The 22,654-nt window shown below is 29.9% G+C and overlaps 1 protein-coding gene across 10 annotated transcripts in view; it reads left to right on the forward strand.

Annotated features, from left to right (window-relative positions):
* Positions 1-22,654, forward strand: part of LOC122499185 (rho GTPase-activating protein 100F) — a 42,697-nt gene that overhangs the window by 7,281 nt on the left and 12,762 nt on the right. For 9 of the 10 annotated variants that reach the window (XM_043607354.1, XM_043607361.1, XM_043607362.1 and 6 more), the window contains 4 exons: positions 1,086-1,178; positions 5,359-5,602; positions 22,017-22,130; positions 22,311-22,493. In XM_043607354.1, coding sequence (XP_043463289.1) covers positions 5,384-5,602; positions 22,017-22,130; positions 22,311-22,493 — 516 coding nt within the window. In that variant the 5' untranslated portion in view covers positions 1,086-1,178; positions 5,359-5,383. Of the gene's footprint in view, positions 1-1,085; positions 1,179-5,358; positions 5,603-20,738; positions 21,376-22,016; positions 22,131-22,310; positions 22,494-22,654 lie in introns of those variants that run through there. The other variant, XM_043607360.1, reaches the window with a different exon arrangement.

Consider the following 22,654-nt stretch of genomic DNA (forward strand, 5'->3'; position numbering starts at 1 on the left):
TTCAACTTTTCTCAAAAGTTTTACTGAAATTCTTCCTAACAATCCATTTATTTTGTTAAAAATTAAATTTTAAGAAATATTCAATTATTAAATAAATTATTCATTTATAATTGTATTCATATATAATTGAATTCTTGAAGAACTTTATAGTAAGAATTGATTTAAAATTGAATTTCATTAAAAATTTTAGATAATAAAAATGAGTGAATTTTTTTAAAAGTGAATTTTTAGAAAAAATGAAATTTCAAAAGATTTTTATTTTGAAGTAAAATGATTAAAGTTTCGAATAATTTTATTTAAAAATTTTAACCAAACAAATAATTGAATTTTGGAAGGTGATTTTTCGAATTAGTTAAATTTCAAAAAGTCTTTACATTGGAATCATTTAAAATATTCGCCGTCTAAAATATAGAATATTTAGAAAATTTAGAAAATACTTTTTTGAAATTATTTACTCGCGATGATTAAAATACTAAAAGAAAATGGAAAATAGCAATTAGAAAAAAATTGAAGTCGAAAAGTTTGTAAAAATATCCAAATAGAAAAAATATGAAAATACTCGAATGAAAAAAGGAAGAATTTTTTTATTAATTAACTTTTTATTTATAATTGGTTGTTTCCATTAAGGATTGTAATTTCATTTATGCTTTTGCAATTATTTTAAGGTAACTGAAAAGTTTAAACTAATCTCGTATAAAACTTTCCTCTGACATTACTTTAAACTGAGTTTATTCCCAATTATAAATATTTCAAAACTCATACACGTTTGTGTAAGTTTTCTTAAAGTAGAGGCATTCAAATACTCGTAAATTACTTGAATTGCATTTTGAAAATTATTAAAAGTTTGTTTCTCTTTATTCGAGATTTATATTTTTTTAAAGACAATTTTGTAAATTTTCTTTATATTATTTTAGATCCACTTGAATATATATTTTGAAAAATGGGAATACAATAGGAAAAGAACCTTTAAAGAAAAAATTAAAATTAAATAAAAATTTGTTTCAAAAGAAAAAAATTGTTCACTCGATTTATAAAATTTTCCTTTTGCTTTGAAAAACTAATTGACTTTTGTATTGTGCCTTTAGGAAGAGAAGGTGATTCGGAGAATGAAGGTGATGGTTGAAAAATGGACGAGCAAGGACCGATCGGCCCATCAAATAAGAGATGATTTTTAGAAGGTAATCGAAAAACTTTTTTGATACTTTAAAACTTTTTTATATTATAAACTTTTCAAGAAATTCCATTTAAGATTTATCATGAAAAAGTTAGTCGATAATTTTTAACATTTTAAAATGTGACAAGAGGAGAAAATTAAATTTTGACAAAGTTTTTAATGCGTAACTAAAAGGAATTTAACAATTTGAGTTTCTTTTTTTAAATATAATTATTTTGGATTAGAATAAAATTTATTTTATGAATCAGACAAATAAGGTTTTGAATATAATTAAAAGTGGCGAAATTTCATTTTGTCTCTGTCAATTTTTGATGGGTTTATAAAAGATTTTCTTTTCGATGCAATAAGGGGGAGAGACTAAGTAACGACCCTTAACCCTTGAGAAACAATTTTCATTCTTTTGACATTGTCACGCTCTCTTTTTCAAACATTTTTCTCCTTTTTTTTGAAAAACTTTTCTGTTTTTCTCATTGTTATTTTCCTTTATATTCTTTTTTGTTTTGCATTTTTTTCAAACCCGTCTCTGCTTAAGAAAAGTAGTTGGTCGATTCTCAGTGTAACTTTTTACTTCCCCTAATCCCCTGAGATCATAGGAATTACTCTTTGTTATACTAAACGGAATAAATGCAAATATGGAAAAGTTTTTTTTAGTTTTTGCAAGAAATTTTTAAGTTTATTGTTTTTGAACTTAGATGAAAAATATTACTATTGGTGGAAATTTTCAAACTTGCAGTTTCTCGGATAACTCAATTTTATCGAATGAAAATATTTATTATATGTCAGTAAAGTTTTGAAAAAAATTTCTCGGGGAATTTCATTTGAAAATATTGCTTTCACACGATAAAATTAAAGTAATTTCGTTTTGTTTTTAAAATTCAATTTTTGGTTTTAAAATTTAATTTGATGAATAACTTTATAATTAAGGAGTATAATTTGGAAAAATAATTTTAATAAGTAAAAGTGATATAGTGCTATTGTTTTTAGATAATGAAATTACGTAATTGTTTGTCACTTTTTTTTAAATTAGATTGAAGCGAAATATAACGAATTTCGAAACAATTGTTACTGTCCCATTCTGTTATTCAAAGTTCGCTTCAGTGAGCAAATTCATTGATGTTATTTAATCAAAATGTCTGATTCAAGCGGAAGTATTTAAAGCAATTGAGTTTCAGTGATAGAATTTATGTTCTTTTGTAAGTTACAACCAAATGTGTTATTTATATTATCTGAAGCACTTTATTCCGCCAACTGTCATTTCCAAAGATCAATTTCTTTAACTTTTGCCAATAAACTTACTCGATTCAATCGAATGAAGAAATTAATTAAATTTGAAATTGAATATTACATGTTCATGTCGAAGATTGAACTGAAACAACTACGAAAGCACTATTTTGGTGTCTCGTTAAAATTTATATAGAAAATGAAGAAATCCTTATTTTAAATTATCCCTGGAATATAGGTTGACGAATAACTAAAGTTTTTATTTGGAATTTTCAAGAAAATTTAAACAACTAAATAATATTTAATTATAATTGTTTAAATAATTTTTATTCAATATTGCAAAATAGGAGAAGAGATATTTTTTAAATCCGAAATTTATGGGTATTTACCCAAAATGTTTAGTAATTTTATTTTTAATGAAAAATGTTTGTGGCGCTGAGCATTATAGTTTTGACCGCAGGCGGGAATTAATTAAAGTTGGCATCCGGATATGATTTACTTGTCTCCTACAACACTGCGGGAATTGGGGGGAGGAGAGAAATATGCCCTTGGTTATAAGAGAGCATTTAACTTACAAATAAATTGTATTTTAGTAGAAACTTCTTCCATACCGTTTATCATAACTTTACTCGCAAGAATAAAAATGAAATATATACCTCGTATATACTAAATATGTAAACTGCAATTTATTTTTCTTTTCTATTGGTAGCTAAAAATTTTACTTCTTAATTTAAATTTCTCATTATATCAGTGGAATCAATATTAGTGACATTAATTTATTCTATTTTTATTCGTGAAAATTCAAAAATCCAAGTCTCGAGAATAATTAATATATTTATCTTCTCAAAAACTCATGCGAGAATCGATTATTAGATATGGTCGAGTGATTATTTTCTATTCTACTAAAATATACGTGTGTATAAATATGTGTATGTGGACTAGTATTGCACTAAAGCTTTTGTCCCATATTTCTCATTATATATTTGCTCCGATGACCCATATATGGCCAGCTAAAATAGAAGTATTTTATTCAATATTATCTGAGAGAGAATGCAAAAAGCTGGAAAATTTCTCTTAATATTTGAAAGCGTAATAATAATTTCAAAACAATTATTAGGTTTTTCAATTTTCAAGTCTTTAAAATATAGGATTTATCTTCATTAGGAAAGAAATTTTTCCAATAAAAATTTTGTTTTTAATTTTGTTGGAGACTTTCATTGGAGGGAAACAAACTTTATAGAGGTACATATATTTTAGAGGAGGGAAATTTTGAGTATTTTCGTAAATATTTTGGGTGTAAAGTTTTCCTTGAATAATTTAAATTATTAAAATAAGATGTGGAAATATTCCAAAAGTAGTAAAATATTTTGAAATTGTTGACAGGAATTTCTTTTTTTTTTATAAATATTACATTAAAGTGTGTCTGTGTAAATTGGCCACTTCTCACTCGTGTTAACATTTTTTTTTCTTTTTCATTTTATTTTTACTCTCTCAACTATAACAAAGTACGACTGAATTATTATTCTCAGAAAGACTGAGGCTTTTAGAGTTTGAAATTTACTTGTTTTCCTTTTTTTTCTTCCTTTTTTGCGCCAGCTTCTACACAGAAGTTAAGCAAATTTAGTTCAGCAAATAAAGTTAGGTAAACTTATGCGGGTTTCTACAAAGTTTCAATATGAGTTCAATTTAACTTTGTACTCAAAACTACTTTTTATAAATGTTTATAAGCATGGATTGTTGAATTATATTTGCGCTTTTGGAATTTCTCAATTCTACCTACGTCACATTTAAAGGAGAAATGTTTTTTTGTTCATAAAAAAGTTTCGGGCAAGAGAACGACGTTGATCTTGACAATTTTTTTTATCAATTTGTTTTTAATTCTTGAGGATATTTTTGAAATGTTTAAATGAAATATATTCCAAAGTATAAATTTTTTTTAATATTCCAAAGAAGGACTCTGATAATATTCGATAAGAATATTCTTGACTCAAAAAAAGTCTCTGTAAAATTTTACTTAACCAGTTGCATATCTAAGAGTTTTTTTCCGCATTGTATTTGTAAAATTAAGAAAAAAGTTGACTTATAATATTCGAGGGAAATATTTGGATTTCTACATTTCTAAGAGAGATATAAGGAAAATATTGTTTCTAAACTATTCTTCTTTTCACTAATGTGATGGCAAGTTAGACGTAAATTCACAAGTGAATAGTGCATAGAATAATCCTGTTAACATTTTCCATAATGTGAAACAGGATGAGTCTGTGTGACTTGAACAGAGTGCTTCTACTGTAGTTGTAGATATCATTCAAATGAAAGTACAATTCGTAGACAACTATTATGTCGAGAGATATTTTAGTCACTGTTTATGTTATTTATTATATTTTACACTCTGCTATTAATTTTACACTACGTTTCTCTTCTAATTAATTTTTCCATTCAATTTTCACATTTCTGTGTACTTGAAAAAGAAATTATTAATTACAGTCGAACCTCGATTATCCAAACGATCCAAACTAATTCAGCGCAGGACCTGCTTCGGACAATCGAAGTTGCAATTTTTTTTAATCGAAAATAGTTGCAATTTGTTTGCAATGAAATTATTTTGCACTATGAAATGGCATTTACTTTTATGAGATTTTTTTATAACAATAGATGTACCTAAAAATTTAAAGTTTGTGTTTAAGGTTATGTTATTCAGTGGTCACGTGACTCATAGTAAAGTATGTGGGACACGTGAATTTTGGATAGTCGAGGTTCCAGTGTAGCTTTAAAGGACAAAATTAACGTATAGAAACGTAACTTTCTGATAGGAAAGGTCCTAGGAAAGGTCTAAAGACAGGACTCGAGACAGGACCTAGGTAGGACCTAGGCTCCTTCTTACCGAATGTAATCTTTTATTCTTTTATTAATAAATTTGGATTCTAATACTAATTTTTAATTGTTTGGTCGATTGTTTTTTGCAGGAAGAGGGCATGACGCACCGAACTCATGCAGTGGCGAAAACACGTGCGCATCAAGTACGGTGGTCGAGTCGGTGTCGGTCAAGGGCAGCGGGATCGGGAGCAAGTGCAGCTGCAGGTGCGCGTGTTGCAGCTGCAGCGGGACAGGGGCGCGCGACTCAGCTACGTCTGTCATCAGCCTCAACTCTCATCAACGGCTCGCCGCAGCAGCAGCGTTTCAGCCATGCTCTGCTGCGGCCGCAGAAAAGTGAGTTTTTCCCCCTTTTCCCAATTGCAAGTTGCAATTTTGTTCATTTTGTTAACTTGGCTTATATCATCAATCGCCGTTTCCGTGATTCTTGTAATTTTAACTCTTGCTGTCCTAAAGTACCACCGTTTGCAATTCTTCCTTTTTAGAATATTGAATGATTGCCTCAAACAAAAATTTACCGAGATAAAGCCAATCAGTGTTTGGAATTTTGATGATCGACTCCAAAGTTGATCTTCGACTCTGTGGATCTCTAAAAATACGGAAGTAACAGAACATTTCGATAGTTTTAAAGATCTCTATTCAGAGATATTTCGTAATTACACTTCTTAACCGATTGAATATAAACATTTAAGGATTAATCATAAGCAGGATTCTTTAGAAGAGTGTAACTTCTTAGAAATGTAATTTCGAAAGGAACTCCTATACGTTATAGAGTATCCTTATGGGTGATAATAGTAAATTCTCCCAGTGACATTGAATTAGCAATATGGAAAGAATTTGCCTTTAAGTTATGTGTGGAGAGGATTGTTTAGAGAATGTCGTTACGTGACACTATAAATCTCGCGAAAAATCGAAGCTAATCTGTTAACCAAGTTATCGACGTTTGACTCAAATTTGTTGAAGTGATTGTTCCCAGTCATGCGATATTGCACGCGAATGGTATATAGAGGGGAAAAATGGATGTTATTAAGCGATGATCATATCATAGAACATCATTGCTCTCTATGCACAAAAGCGACCATTATGTTCCCATTAGAGAAAATTGAAAAGGTGTTTCAATTCTGTTTATTCAACCCCTTTTGCTTCTTTATTTCAAATTTATATCTCTCTCGCAGCGAAACTATATCTAATATTTCCCAGCTAATTAAATGCTTATTGTAAATTTGCCTATTTGCCTATTTGCTTATATTTCGAGATTATTTCCTTCGGAAACTTTATTTTTAGATAGTAATTCAAAGTTTTCAACTGTTTTTTATTTTCTTTTTTCTTTTTTTTTTTTTGAAAGAACGTGTTTCGTTTGCGATTCTTCGTACCGTGTGCTGGAAGATTATTACTTGTCTCACCATATGTCTCACACGAACTTAACATATGTATATACATCTCTGTCTCTCTAAATATATTCGAGAAAAAAGTTTTATTCAAAATACTTGATGCTTTTGACGTTTGAAAAAATGATAAAGTTTACAGATAGTTGCAATTTTACGGCATTTTACGGTTTCGGTTAGCGTAAATCATTTTTTATTTTTTTTTATATAAAGAATTTAAATTGGAATTCACGGATCGCGAAACTAAAATTTAAAAATGGGATAAAAATAAGTGTCGCTCTCACGGTGAAAAGAAATTTTAGGTCATTTTTATCTAGAAATGATTTTTGATTTTTCCTATTTTTCAAAATAGAAAATAAATAAATAATCTATAGGTATCATTATCCATAAAATAAGACTGATAGGAAGAAATGAATTTTAAAAGATTTATTTCGTTTAGAGTGAGTATAATTCTTTAATAGTATTCAAATGTTTGAACGAAGTGTCTGCTCTTCAATTTTTGCATTTTTTTTCAACTCAATCTATCTTTACAATCGCGATTACTTAACTTTATTCCTTGTCGCGATTTTAATCCAGAATGAAGTGAAAATACTCGACCTATTAAAATTCCATCTCTCTATAAACAGAAATTATTCTTCAACCATATTCACAATGTATGTGTATTTGTACGATACAAATATCCCGCAAAATAAAATCTAAGCCATCGCAGGTGCATCGAATTTTAGACTTGTTTTGGCATTTTCGAATCTTGCTGGAACAAACATATTTTTGTATTGTATTCATGTGAATAATTTATTTTTGTATATGCAGTATGGAGTATTATTGTGATTGTTTTATATTTGCATTGTTCGTAATGTTCGTTCTCTCCTCCTCTGGCATTAGTTTCGAAACAATGCTTTGGCATTAACGAGTGCACATAATGTCCTGGTCCTCTACTTACTCTTACCTTCTATTAACTCCCTCATTTTGGAGTGAGAGTTGAAAATCCTCTTTAAGCCTCTAAATGATTTGTTGGACACGATCCGTTTTCCTATTTTTTGCCCGTTACTTGTTTCGTTCACTTTTTAGCCTGTCAAATAAAAATATATAGTTTCCCTTTTACTTTGCTTGGAAAGAAAATCCGCTTATAGTCTGTTTTTTTTTACTCTTTTTTATTTTACTCGTTTGAATTAAAAAATTGGAACATTTTTTTTCTCTCTCTCCAGTTTTGTGTTTCGAACCTAGTGGGAAAAAAAAGAAAAAAAAGATACAACAAAAGATAATTTAAAAAATTTTTTAATTATCTAGAAGCAGAAATTAGGATTCTTATCTGTATGCCGCTTTTATCTTTTTGAAACCTCATTACTCAACTATTGTAAAAGAGAATAAGTTGAATTCAGCGTAAGTGTATAGATGAACTATATCGCTTTCCGGAACTTGTTTTTACGTTTTTTCCGCGTATCTTTCATAGCATTTTTCTAGATATTTTGCATGCTTCCGCGAAACCTTTACTATTGGAGACTTTAGCCGCGAGTCCGCACGTGCACGCGAACCGGAAGTTTCGTAAGGGCTGCATGTTACGACACAAAAACATTCCTGCAGGGCAACTTTTCTAATAGTCAACAATCTGAATATAGTTTTCGTTTGTTTCCATTATATCAACATTAATACAGTCAATTTTTTTTTTTTTTTTTATAATTATAATGATTATCTTTTATCTCTTCGTTTCGCAGATCAAGTTTTTCGAAAATTTTAGAAATTTTCTGAAATATGTGTAATATTTCATAGAAATGTAATAATGTAATATTTCAAGAAAATATGTGTAATATTTTTGCAATGTTTCGAGATTTTAAAGAAATATCCAGTAAACTAGATGGAGAGAGGAAAAGCGAAAATGATATTCGCTGATGAGAAATTAGGTCATCGACGTTGTAATTAATCTCTAGATTTACAAGTGAATTTGGTTATAGTCGCTCTCGTGAATCTTGAACAAAATAATCAATACACATTTTGAAAACTTTGTATTTTTCAAGATGTTAATTAATTTATCGCAGTTTCTTTCATTCTATTTTCGTATCACGTAGGTACATTTGCAGATGAATTCTTCTAATTTCATAATTTCAAATTCAGACCAGAATGTCGCTTCGTTTTTCGTCTTAATTTGTGTTCAAAGTGAAATTCTAAATAAAATGTCGACGTTTGAATTTCGAAAAAAAGTAATTTGTCGGAATTTTTGAGTATTTTTTTAGAAGTTTAATAAGAGAGAATGGAAGTTTATTTGAAGAGAGCTATATACTTGGAGTATTAAGTCTCTCTCTCTCTCTCTCTCTCTCTCTCGGCTTTGCATTTCAGAGACATTCAAATCTCGGTGTTAAAATCACTTTTTCGTATTCCTTTGGCGAATTTGAAGCGAAGAAAAAAAAGCATCCACGCATATTAGAGAAAATTACATAACCGCTGGAAGCAATTTCCAGGTGGAAATCTTGCATGGATGCAGTTGCACATACACATGAAATATAACGTTTTCGTATTCGCTATATGTGTATGTGTGTGAGTAGAGCAACAATGAGAACCGCTGGCAAGCTTAATCCTACTCCTAGGAATATCCTTCTATTCATTTCTCCTCAACTAGCTCGCTTATCTGTCGAGGCATGAAAATGCATGAAAAACGCTCGAAAAGACAACTCTGTGAATATTCTCCTCTGGTATGCCACTGTAAAAACGTCATTCCAAGTTTATATATTCAGTGGTTTCACGGCTATTTTTCTCTTATGGTATTCTTCTTCATTTTTTTGCTTTTCAAAGTTCACCCCCGTCTTTTTTTCCATCTTTTTTTTCCTCGAAAATAATTACCACTTTTTATACATGGAGTATTATCGGTGGGCTCATTTTTTACACCATTTTTAGCAGGGCGAAAATATATTACACGAATATCTTCTTGTTGAATATTAAATATTCCATTACTGATAGTGTCTACGTACTTTGCTTTGTTGCCGAGAAATTTTTTTATGGAACTTTAAATATTTAGTTGAAAAAGTTTTTCATTTGCTTTCACTTGTTTCTTGGATTGAAAATTAATTTTTCTTTGATTTCAGGAATTTTGGCAATTAACACCAAAAACATTTCGTATATACACTTTTGATTGGGCGAAATGTTTTTGGTGTTAATTGACAAAATTCCAATTTATTATAATCAGAAAATCTTAATTACATTCATTACATTCATTACATTCATAGGGTGATTTATTTGGTGCTATTTGGAGTTTAAATGGTGTCGAGGATTTTAATATAAATTTAACATTCGTGGTATAAACGAATATAATTTTTTTTCTCTTTTTTTAATGTGATACTGAAATTTTAATAGATTCGACAATAAACGACATGGCTGCCGTAACGCGTTAATGAATAGCCGTCTAGCTAGCATGGTCTAATGTGAAATCAATATCTAATTATCTTTTAGCTTCCCCCCTGCCCCCTGCCCCTTGCCTCTTGGACCCACCTGCGACTTTGCGTCCTTTTATTCTCTAATTCGCACCCTCGCCTCGCACTCCACCACGCGATGAATCGCTTATTAAGATTTTAAATCTCCGCACATAAAGGAATTTTTTAATCTATTTTAATATCGATGATGAGAGTCGAAATTATTCTTCTAATCATGATCCCAGGTCGGAGTTTATTTTTAGATAATTAATAATTATCTTTGGTAATTAACTGTATAAAGTAAATTGGTATCGTGAGGTAAATTCCTTTGCAATTTAAAAATCCCTTTAAAGAGTTTTAAAAATTGAAATTTTGTTGTGATGTAGGTAAAATTGATGTTTTATAAGAATTATAATGAAATACTGTAATTCGTGTATTTAATTTGATGTTATCGTTATGTAACTGTGGTATTTATTGGTTGAGTGAAACCACATGTGAAATTTAGTTTTTTAGAGAAATTATAGGCTTGAGGTGGTTAGTGATTACACTCCCTTGTGTTAAAGTTGAGTCTAATTTCAAGTTATCTTGAACCGGAATTAATAGTTTAAGTTCTCCAATTTCATTATAGAGGAGGTAGTTTGTCATTAGTTCTTATTAAAAATGTACATACATACATGCGTGAATAACGTTGTAATTACATTTTATACTTGATTGCATACAGAATCTTCCGCACTCGATTGTTTGTTTTTTAATTACTCTATCAGAATATTGAATAAGTATTTAGAATAATAATTTATTTCTTTCTTTTTCAATTTAAATTTTTGTTAGAATAATTTTTGCAGCAAGAAAATTTCAACGTTCTAAGAATAATTTAAATCTTTGCAACTAACATTTTTCCAATAAAAGTGTTCTGATAATATTTCAAAGCAATAATGTCTAGTAGAATATTCTCTTTTTTAATATTTAACTTATTTAATGTGTGTTCTAAATATTCTTTTAAATTTTCCGGGTATTTTTTTTATTTTAAGAACTAGGTATATGTTTCTGGATATTTTTCCAAAGTCCTAGTTCAATATTTCAACAATATGTATAAATGTAATATTTTGTGCTTCGGGATTTAGATATATATATAATTTCAGAAATATCGATAAAACTGATAAAGAAGTGTGACATTGTATTTTATTTTTAGATGCAGGTATTTTATAAAACGTTCGAAAATTGTTCTTTTTTTTTATTTTATTTTAGAAAAAAAGGAAAAAATATAGAAATGGAGGTTATTCTTCGATTTTCTTGCTTTTTAGAGAGATATATATCTGGAATTATAGTGTGTCCTCGCTGTCAGCGAACTGTTTTTCCAATATTCGTGCTCGAGATTTCTCCATTATTTCCTGGTCACTAGTTCTTCCTATTCAATTGAGAAAGAGAGAGGGAGAGGGAGAGGGAAAAGGAGAGAGGTAATTGGTGCATAATGTCCTGCAAATTTCAGCGTATAGGTTTAGTAATTTTGAACGATATATGTAGGTAGAAATATTTTTTTTATAAATTGATCCTGAAAATGGTACGAGAAAATTTATATAGCTCACTTGACCTAATTTTCAGCTATGAAAGCTGTTGATTTAGAATTTTTTTCCACTCTCTTAAATTGAATGAGTGGATTTTTCACTGTGTGTACCAAGTGACTCGATTCTCACTATCTAAATCAGTTATTTTTTTTATTTTTACTACGAATCAGTGAAATTCGACTTAATATCCTGAAATATGAAGATCCTAAAGTTCTGAACGTTCAAATGAACGAAATTTATTTATTTCTTCTCCAAATTAAATTTTTATTGAAATTATTTTGCGTTACTATCAAAAAAATTAATTACTGAGTTTCCAAACGTAAATATTTCAGTTTTTAAATTTAATTGTGATTAGTAATTTATTAAAATATCTTCAATAAAAAATATTTCGTTCATATGAACGTTCAAAACTTGGGGATCATGAAATATGGAAAAATAATAGGGAATTAAAATAGATTTTTTGAAAACAGTGTATTATATAATATTGAAAATCGCTCTTGAATATGAATTCGATGTATATATGTAGACATTAGTAAATGAGCACGATGCGATATACATTGTATGCACCGAGTTCACCTGGGACTAAAGGTTGATTAATTTTTCACGTATAATTCCTCCGTAAATGCTCTTCACGATCGATTCCATTTCCCATTTTTCCAAACAAGATTACATTTTCCATTCTTTATTATATCCGCATATAATTACACATTTATAATCTATATTTATAATATTCACCAATCACAATTTTTCTATTTTCATCGTTGTTTTCTAAATCAATTTTTCTCTTCTAATATATTTTAGAGAAAAAGAAATTTGAGTTATCTCGATTGAAATTCTTCATGTATTTTATATATTAAATTTTTTCAAAATTATTGTAGAGTAATTTTTGGTTGAAAAATGAAAAAGAAAGGATAAATGGAAGAGAAGAGGAGAAGTATAGTCAGCATCAGAGAGCCAAGCTGGCTCTTTTATCAAAGTGGCATTCTAGCCTCTTGAGAACACACACATACACACGGGGGAATTTTTTACTATCTCTGTACATATACACTTACACGAGAATCCCTGTCTTCTTTCCCGAGGTCCATTGGCTCAAGTGACTCTCATATATATATGTATGTATTGTATATATGAGAGAAATAAAAGATGAGCATTCAATACTACAATTTTCAAAATTTTTCTCACAGAAAAAAAAGAAATTTCTTCTCGACAATATAATCTAGGTTACTGAGATTTTAAATTGTCTCTTTATATTTATTTCGAATCTAATAATGCACTGAAAGAGAAATCTATTTTTATTCTTTTTATTATAAATTTTAACAATCAATTTTCTTTCTCTTTTTTTAATTAAATAAATTATTCGGTACTGCAGATTACATTTAAGCAATTATATACTGCATTCTGAAAAATTGATTTGATTTCAATGATTACAATTTTTTGGAAAAATATGCAAATTAGTCATATTTATCAAATAAATATTTACTTTAATCAAATAATCTTTATCTCAGTCAATTAAATGGTATTTGCGTCAAATACAATTTATGTCGAACACGCAATTTAATTTAAATCGAAGTCATTTGATTGAAGTAAATATTTACTTGTAAATACCTGTATTTTCTGCGCAGATATCAAATTGAGACAAAAAATGAAGCAAAATGTTGCGAAGCAACGTTTTGATTCGTTTATTTTTGTCTCAATTTGATATCTGCAGAAAAACTTTGTTGTAGTCAAATAATCAATTAAGAAAAATAAAAAAATTGTTTCCCATATGGAAAAGTATAGAATTGAATTTACTTTTAGATTTTGTATTATTGCCTATAATTAATTACATTACAATTGACAATATAAAGAAATTATTCCTAAGTACTTTTTACTCGAAGTGATTGCAGAAATCAAAGTAGTGAATGCAATAAAAAAAATTTGAATTTCATTTTATTCAACGGCAATTTGAGTTTGAAATACTTCCTTCTTGCGAGAGTCGCAAGTGAAAAAGGTTTTTTTCAATCAGCCATAAAGTAGCGCCAAGTAGAAAGAACGTAATTTTAATCAGACAAGTTTATTTCAAAGTTGTTTACTTTTCCACTCGTATTTTTAAATCAATTGTAAATAATTTAACTATGGTTTTGAATCCATTGTTTCTGTAATTGTATTTTTTTTTTTTTTTTTTTTAAATCCTTTTGCTTTCTTTTTTGAGCAAGAAAATAATGGAAAGTCTTTAACATAATTATTTCCAAGTTAAAGAGCCGCCAGCCGCATTTAAGCGGAAAATTCAACGTCTCCTTTCTTGCTGTTCATTTTTCTTCTTTTATTTATTTATAAAAGCCTGTTTCTTCTTTGTTTATTATTTGGTTATTAATTTTCGGAATATTCCTTGAAATATTTCATAAATTTTTTTTTTACAAACAAATTCTGAAATCTAAAATTCAGTAAAAAATAAATAGTGTGAATGTAAACGATTTTGGACAAAAAAGGCTGGGAGTAAGATTTATTGGGAGAAGGAAAAAAATGATATTCGTAAGGCGTCTGACTAAAATTGACTCGCACTACTGAATATGGAAGTGGCTTTAAATACAAAGGATACAGACTGCGAAAAGAATGATTTGAATCGAACTATTAGCGTTGTTGTGACTCGAGGATAAAATAGATGCGATTAATTGAATATCTCGGTGAATGAGTATATAGACAGGAAACGTGAGCCGAGTTAGTGTGGTGGGAGATAAAGTTGAGAGTTCCAAATAATTAGATTGTTATGTAGATCGATGTTATAGACAGTCGTTGAAAGGAGCCGAGGCTATTTGAGGTTTTCAGCAGGTCGCGAAACGCAGGCGCACGAAGCATGTTGTATTTCAGGATCTCGCTATCTCGCACTATCTCGCTTGTCGTGATACTATACTCCCTCAATTCCTACCTTTCTTGAATCCTTTCCCCCACCCAAATGACCTCATACCTCAACCACCCTCACAGCACCGACGTTGCGTACGCTTGCGTACTATAATTCTACTACTGCCTCCTACTACGTCCAGTGCTGTATGCTGTATGTATCCAGATTCTTTTATTATACTTTTCTTCCCTCTCTTTTTTCCATAATCTCTCTCTTTCTCTCTACCCCCCGAGGACTAATTATAATAACTTTCTATCATTTTTCCTTTTTTTGCGAAATTATGTATATGTCTCACTTTCTTGCAGAATTAAGTTTGTATGCAAGATTCTAGTTTCTTAGATATACTCGAATTCATAATTTTTCTAAGAATGTCAAATTGAGACAAAAAACGAATCGATACGTTTTTTGTCTCAATTTGATATATTCTTAACACGGAAAAAAATATAAAAGTAACTTTTCCTACTTTTATAGTAAAACCTGGTCCGTAAAAGTCAGTTTTTTTGAAAAAAGGTCCGTAAAGTCCGCAATTTGATTGAAAAAGGACAAAAAGTTAGTCAATTATTTTCAAGGTAAATAAATTCTTCGCAGAAATTCAATTATTTTCAAAAATTTTAATAAAATTGTTAGTAAAATTTCAATTATTTTCAAAGATTTTGTTCAATTCAATGATTTACAATATGTATTGTTTAAATACAATTTTCCAAAAGAATTCAATTATTTAAATAAAATTTAATAAAATTCTACGCAAACCTTTTAATTATTTTCATAAAATAATAAAAATTTCACAGGAATTCAATTATTTACAAATTTTTAATAAATTTCTTCGCAATAATTCAATTATTTCCAATAAATAATAAAATTTTTACAAGAATTCAATTATACTTTCGTAAATAATAAAATTCTTTTTAGAAATTCAGTTATTTTCACATAAACTCATCGCAGAATTTCAATTATTTTTAATCAAATTTTAATCAAATTTCTCGAAAAATGTAATTATTCTATTTATTATCTTAAAAATTTTATTACAATTCGTCCAAAGAATTCAATTATTTAAAAATTTGTTGATAATATTCTTTATGAGAATTAAATTTAAAACCATTCAATTATTAAATAAATTGTTTATCTTTGCAATTAAATAATTGAATTCTCTCGAAGAAATTTTCTAATGAAAATTTATTCAAAAATGAATTTCAGTTAAATTTATATAGATAATAATTTAAATTTTATAAAATTGAATTGTTAGCAAATGAATTTGAAAATTCTTAAAGAACTTTTTTAAAAATTATTATACATAATGGATTTGTAGAAGAAGAAAATTATAGTTAAAAACACTAAAAAAAAATTTAATTTTAGAGAAGTTAGAAAATTATTGGAGAAATTCAATTATTTTCAAGATTAATAAAATTCTTAAAAAGAAATTTAATTATGTTCAAAAATAATCCATTTCTATATGAGAATTGAATTTTAAAGAAAGATTAAATTAATTATCTATTTTTGTATTTAAATAATTGAATTCTAGAATTATCTAATAAAAATTAATTTGAAAATGAATTTCAGTTAAAATTTTAGATAATGGAATATTAAAAGCAATATAGGTAGCGTGAATTTTTAGAAATAATTGATTTAAAGAAGAATTTTGGTTTAAAAAAAATAAGTAGAATATTTTAAAGAAATTTATCTTGAAATATTTAGGAAATATTGCTGAGAAATTAAAAATTCGGAAATGACTTTTATTTATTTTAGTTCAGAGAGATTTTAGATTAATCTTTATAGATTTGAGATATTAAATACTTTTTATTTCATTGAAATACGTATATATTCTTTATTGGTGCTTCATCTTCACTTGGTGCATTGAAATAAATTTCACGGTTGCTCATAATATTCACTTGCAATTAAACGAGTTTCATAACTTCCTTTTCTGCCGTTTGGAATTAAGAGATTCATTTTGTCTTTTTTTCCTTTTTACATTCGTTATTGACTTTTTACTCATAAATCGACACAAATGTCTATCGAAAAGAATAAAATTCTTTTGTTAATTGTTCCAATAAGGTTAAATTTTTTGGAGATGTGTTGATATAAAAAATTGTTGCAATGCTCCAGAGGAATTTTGTAGGAGTTATAATTATTTTATAAAGGAATATAGGTTAATATGGATCGATTCTCATAATAATATAAATATTCCAATAGTATTAAATGGTTTCTTCTATAAGTTTAGTTTGAAGATAATAAATTCTTTTACAATTTCAAAATATTCTGCAGATTGTAATTTTCTGATTATTACTTTTGGAAATTCCATTTTGTTCCTTTGTTTCCGTTTGTTTCGTTTCTTATTTAAGAAATAATACTTTTTCAAGAATCAAGGATACTAACGTTATAGCAAGACACCCCCATGGCTGCATTATCTTTTCTCTCGTCTTAATTTAATTTTTAATTAAAGCTCACACTGTATATGTATATATAGTAGCCTGCTTTGAAAAGTTGAAAAAAAGGAAGGATATTAGTTTTTGTTTGCAGTTGGCGGCAAGCCATTTAATACCAGTGGAAAACGCGAAATACCAGCAACGTTTATTGATCCTGGGAAGTTTCAGGTAGTCAACTTTGAGCTTTTCCAAGTCGTTATTCATACTTACGCTCGTTATAAAGCTTCGTGTGGTCACACAGTTCCTATAGTACTTAAAGTTAACCCGCGTGAATATGTATAAAATATATATAAAAATTTCATGTCACGATTTTACATATTTTATTTTATCACGAGAGGTGATAGAGCGATGAACATTTTCCTTAAAAAAAAAATAAACCTGCGATCTTTTACACGCCTTTTGAGTCTGGGAGAAATTTTCTTTGACTCCATCGCAAGGCACGGAAATTGCCCTCGACGAATTTCCATTTTTGCAAATTTTATTGACTCTATAATGCTTCTTCTCTCAAATCTACTTTTAGATTTTACTCTCCTCACTCATTTAGAGTTTATGGCTTATCATTAAAAAAATTTTACGACTTTTCTACTAGTTGAAAAGTTGGACACATTCTCTCGTAAGAGTCACTTTCGCGATAATAATAATAATGAGAAATGTAATAAAGAGTCCATGTGCGCAAAAAATGTTTAATAGACACTTCGTTTTGCGCCTGGAATGAAAATATTTAAATATGGGTGAGAAATATTGATTTTTATTGCCGAGCGAGAAATGTTTAATTCTAGATTTTAGTTATGATAACTGTGAATATTTTTATAGAAACTTGTTTAGAACGTTACAAGAATAAAAAGAATCAAATTATTTCATGTTTTTAATTTCTAATATATTTCATTGAAGAATGTCAGAATAATCGAAATTTCGTAAAATTAGAGTCAATGAAAACGTCAAAGTTTTGCGCGGAAATCAGGGAGTTATTTAATTTGGTAAAATATTATAAATGTAGTTTTAAAAACCTGGAAAAGTCAGGGAATTTGAAATTAGGAAAAGCGTACGTCGGTGAAGTTCGCAACGTTTATGATCAACGATTGAAAAAAAAAATTATTTTCCTACGAAAAAGAATAAAATTTTTTGTTCACAAATATTTCTTTTGTAAATCATTATTCAACATACTAACCAAAATATTTTCTATACAAAAATTAATAAAAATTTGCTTAAAAAAATATTTTTCTTATGAAATCGTTGATTATAAACGTTGTGAACTTCACCAACGTAAAAGCGTGGCAACTCTGATATCCCTTTGGAATAATGGTAGAAATGAGATTAATTTTTCATGAGTTTTGAATAATTGTTGTTGAGATTTTATTGCGAACCTCGTTATCGTCCGTTTTATGTATAAATACATCGATCGACATGGTTTGTTTCTATCCCTTGAAACACAAATATATGTAATCGTGCCATCCCTCATGAGAGTCCTGTATTCTCATAATTGAACAGCAGTTGCTTACTTAATCAATTGTGAAATGAGCATAAGACAAATCGGTGAAATTATGCAGAGCATATTTCTGTATTTATCGTCGATTTGTATACAATTAAATTGATGATTAAATAAAAATATTCATTGTTTTTCTTTTACAAAATTGCAATAAAGACCAGATTTTATTGCCGCCAAAGAAATATTGTATGCGTAATTATTTTTCAAAACTTTCTTCTCTTGGACACTTGAAATCGTAATTTTCAGCACATTCACAGTAGAATTGATCTTCGACTGTGAAAAGCACTTTTATCTTTGCGAGAATCCCAGTCCTCGCATTTTAAATCGTGAAGAGGCTTCTCTAGAATAAGAATTCAGCGTATCTTTATCTCGCTTTTCTTTTTCTTTTTTTCTCTTTTTCTCTTCTTTTTTTCGATAAAGGGTCCTTCATGAAAGCTAGGTCTCCAGATTACTGTCGGCCTAAAGCTTATTCTCGAATTGGGGGCAAAAAAACGATTGAGAAAAAATTTGTCAGGATGATGAATGCGAAGCAGAAATTAAGTGCCATTGTAAATGTATATACAATATGTTGGTTCTCTTTCATTTATTTCTTTTTCGGTAAAATGAAAATGATACGACGGAGAAAAATTGTGAAAATAATGTTCAGTATCAATATTTATTCTACTGATATCGAAGAAATAAATTTAAAATAAGAGCGGAAATTGCTTGAAGAGTTCTCTATTTTTACAAGAAGCACAATTGGGCTTTAGCAATAAATGGTCTTGTTGTATTCCAGCTAAATAATTTGACATAGTTTTAGGACTTGAATAATCAAAGATGCAATTTAGTACTATTAAACTTATCATTGGAAGTTCAGGTGTATACTTTGATGGAAGTTTGTTGAGCCCTATAAGTTTCGATAGTTTGCAAACTGCCGTATATGCGAATGCATCATCTTCTTTGTGTTTCAAAAACTTGTGCTATTCATACTATTTATAAGTTTCGTGCGCATATATTGTTGATTTAAAGCAATCTTTGCTTTTTTATTTCGTTCTTCCCTCGGATGAGGGAAATTCTTTTTCGTTCCTGTGAAGGAAAAACTTTTCATAAAAGGCATATTATATTAAAGAAAATATTTTATAGTTGCATGAATGTGCAATGCGGTATTATATATAAGAACAACATTCTCTTTGAGTACTGTTATTTACATTTTTATCGTTTCAAACTGTAAAAACAAAGTCTTACAGCTAAAAAGTGTCTTTTCTTAAATTCTCTTGAATTTTTGGGTATATAATAAAAATAAATCAACCTTTAGTCTTCAAATTAGTTTTCTAATCTGAAACTAAATTCTTGAACTAGTAATGACAGTTTTGCTAAAGATATCAAATTGAGACAAAAACGTATTAAAATTGTTGCGATGCAAAACGGTGAGTTCTTTTAACCGAAATTGAACTAAAAATAAGAAATTAAATTAAATTTATTAAAGTCAAGGAAAACTTATAGAAATTAATTTTTTTTTTAATTTTTTGCAAATATTAATCAATCTTTTTTTTTAAAAGTAGATCTTTTTGTGTAAAAGTTTCTTACTTCTTTTGACACATGTTATATATAAAAAAGTAAGTAATTTTTCTTCCCATTAAAAGTTTCCAATAGTAGGCGACAGTAAATTGCAACAAGATAATTGTTCACAGTATCAAGTTACTTGATTAAAGTTTTTAATTACATGATAGATCTCTGTAATTTCTACACCGAGAGTAAAAAACAAATGAAAAACGATAAGTAATCTTGAACTTTATCAGGAAAATTGTTTTTTCTCACTCTTTTAATTTGAATCAGTTAAAAATCATGGTTTTAAGTTTTAACTGACAATCAGTGACTGATTTTTTTGCTTCTGAATCAGTTAAAAATAACTGTTATTTTTAACTGATTTAAATTTAGAGAGCAGGAAATTCAGGGAAAAATGGTAGGAAAAGTAGAATTGGTCAGCGAAAATGGTTCTGAATGCTCTAATCAAAAAGCGACTGAAAGTAAGATTTATTTTCCTTATACTTGTACGGAAAAAGGAATAAAGCAACTTTTATTATTTTCACGGTAAATGCTGAATTGTCTGGAATATTAAAAATTGACAGGAGAGGAAGAATTTATTGGCGCGAAATTCAAATTTAATAAAAGAAAAGTAGGTGAAAATATCTCTTGGGGGATAGTATTGGTCCTGGTTTCTGCATTCGGGCTAAGATGTCTTCCGAGATGTCTCGACAATACGTCGAATGCATTTTGCCCACTAAAGTCCGTTATATCGACGAACGACGATTAGTTTAATTTCGTGACGTACGATTATATTTGTCCCCCGTGCGGTTAATTAGGTGCATATGCGGTGGTTTGATATTCATGATTTTCGGGAGGCACAGCAGCCGATCCGGAGTAGACCGGCGAGACGAGGTTGTAGGACGCAGACGTGCAGTTTTGTGGGGATGAAGAGGGCTTTTGCTCGAACCAGGAGGTTCGAGCCGAGGGAGACAGAAATGTGGAGCAATAACCAGGAAGAAGAGAGAGAGAGAGAAAGGGTGTGAGGTGACGTCACGTCGGGTCGATAGCACCCCTCCTCGCAGGGTGAAAGGGTGGAGCGCAAGCGCCCCCGCTTCTTGCTCCTGAAGATAGGTTCCCGCCATATTAGCTGGCATGAGGGCAAAGTGCGGTGTGTCACAGGGTGCTTCTTCTGCTGAGAGACAATTCGTGGGGTGAGCCGGTTGTCTCCGGTTGCCCTTCGCAAGTGCTTGAAATTGCAGGATCCCCTCTATAGGCTGATCCGATGGCACACAGTGAAATGTATCCAGACACAGGGAAAACTGGAGGGAGTGAGGGGTCGGCGAGGTTCAGATGATGTGGCTGCGTTTGACGAACTTGCAAAGGGGCTGGAAGTATAGGCTTGTGTGCGGGTACTCAACTGTGGGGCCGGATGTGTGGATCGACCGCGTGGATCATCCTCGTGCCATGCTTGAGGGTAGGATCTTTTCGAGTTTCCTTCGTTCCGATCGTGCACTCGCAGCAACTCGCAGGTGCAATGTGCGAGGAGAGGGGTGATCGACCTACAATTTCAGGGGTTCATGCACCTCTATAATGCACTGTGGTTCTCTCCTCAGAGCAGCTACTTTGTAGTTTTGCAAATTTACTACTGCTACCGGATTTGTCTACACTTTGAAATCTATCGACCCCACCTATTTTCTGTCTTTTTTGGCATATCTACTCTTTTTGTTTCCAGGTCGTGGCTTTCGATTGCATAAAATTGTCAATTTAGTATAAAGATGACGAATTCGCAAGATTGGTCACCAAATCCTTCAGGAATAATCCAAATACTTTGTAACATATTTCTCTAAACTTGTTCAATTGGCTTAAAAAATAGATTTATGGTACAGATCACAAGGGAATCTAGTTTGTATTTTAATACGTTTTCTCCAACGCCTGCTCTGAACGGAGTACTTTTCTTGTTAGAAAAGCGTGGCGAAAGTAGAACTTTTCTCAACTCTTCTAAAGAGTAAAAAGTAAAATTTGTCCTGGCGAAAGTTTCTTCTCATAGAGGATTATTATTAGTACTTTTGAATATTTAGATGAATTAGTAAGAAACGGGACATATTCTATTTTCAGGAGGGGCGTGGGGAAGTGACAGACATAAGTGCAAGTCCTGGGAGGCAGGCATCTGCCAACCAGTTGCGCCCCAAGGAACCACCTCCTATGGTCATCCAAGGGGATTTCAGAAAGGTAACAACAATCAATCTCTAGTATTCTACCCAGAATAACAGTTTGTACATTGCTCTTAAATTATTCACCCACACAGTCTATAATTGTACCAAAAGATTGCATCCCAATTTAATTGAATCAAGAGCATAATATCGAATCAGTGACTAATAATAAACATTTGCGATAATTTTATCCTACAAGGTGAGTGGGATCAGTACAGAGATTTTCAAGCAAATTCAAACGGTGGAAAATGACCATGACGCTTCGACTGCTGCTGCTTTCGAGGCTGTTGAGAGACGAGGTCAGATGGTTGTACGCACCATCGAACCACGACAGATGGGAAGACAGGCACAAGAAGCTGCAAAGAAATTCGTCTCAGTGCAGGTAATAATGAATCTAACATTATTTTTTTATACCAAATCATCTAGACGTGGACAAGAGACTTGAATTTTGAAGATTTCAAGTTTTTTCATTTACGAAAATTGAAATGGAAATTCTAGCAAGAGTTTATAATTGAGTTGGTAAAAATAGTGTCTTGAAACTTG

The sequence above is a fragment of the Leptopilina heterotoma genome, unplaced genomic scaffold, assembly GCF_015476425.1.
Source record: "Leptopilina heterotoma isolate Lh14 unplaced genomic scaffold, ASM1547642v1 Lhet_166, whole genome shotgun sequence".
NCBI lineage: Eukaryota > Metazoa > Arthropoda > Insecta > Hymenoptera > Figitidae > Leptopilina > Leptopilina heterotoma.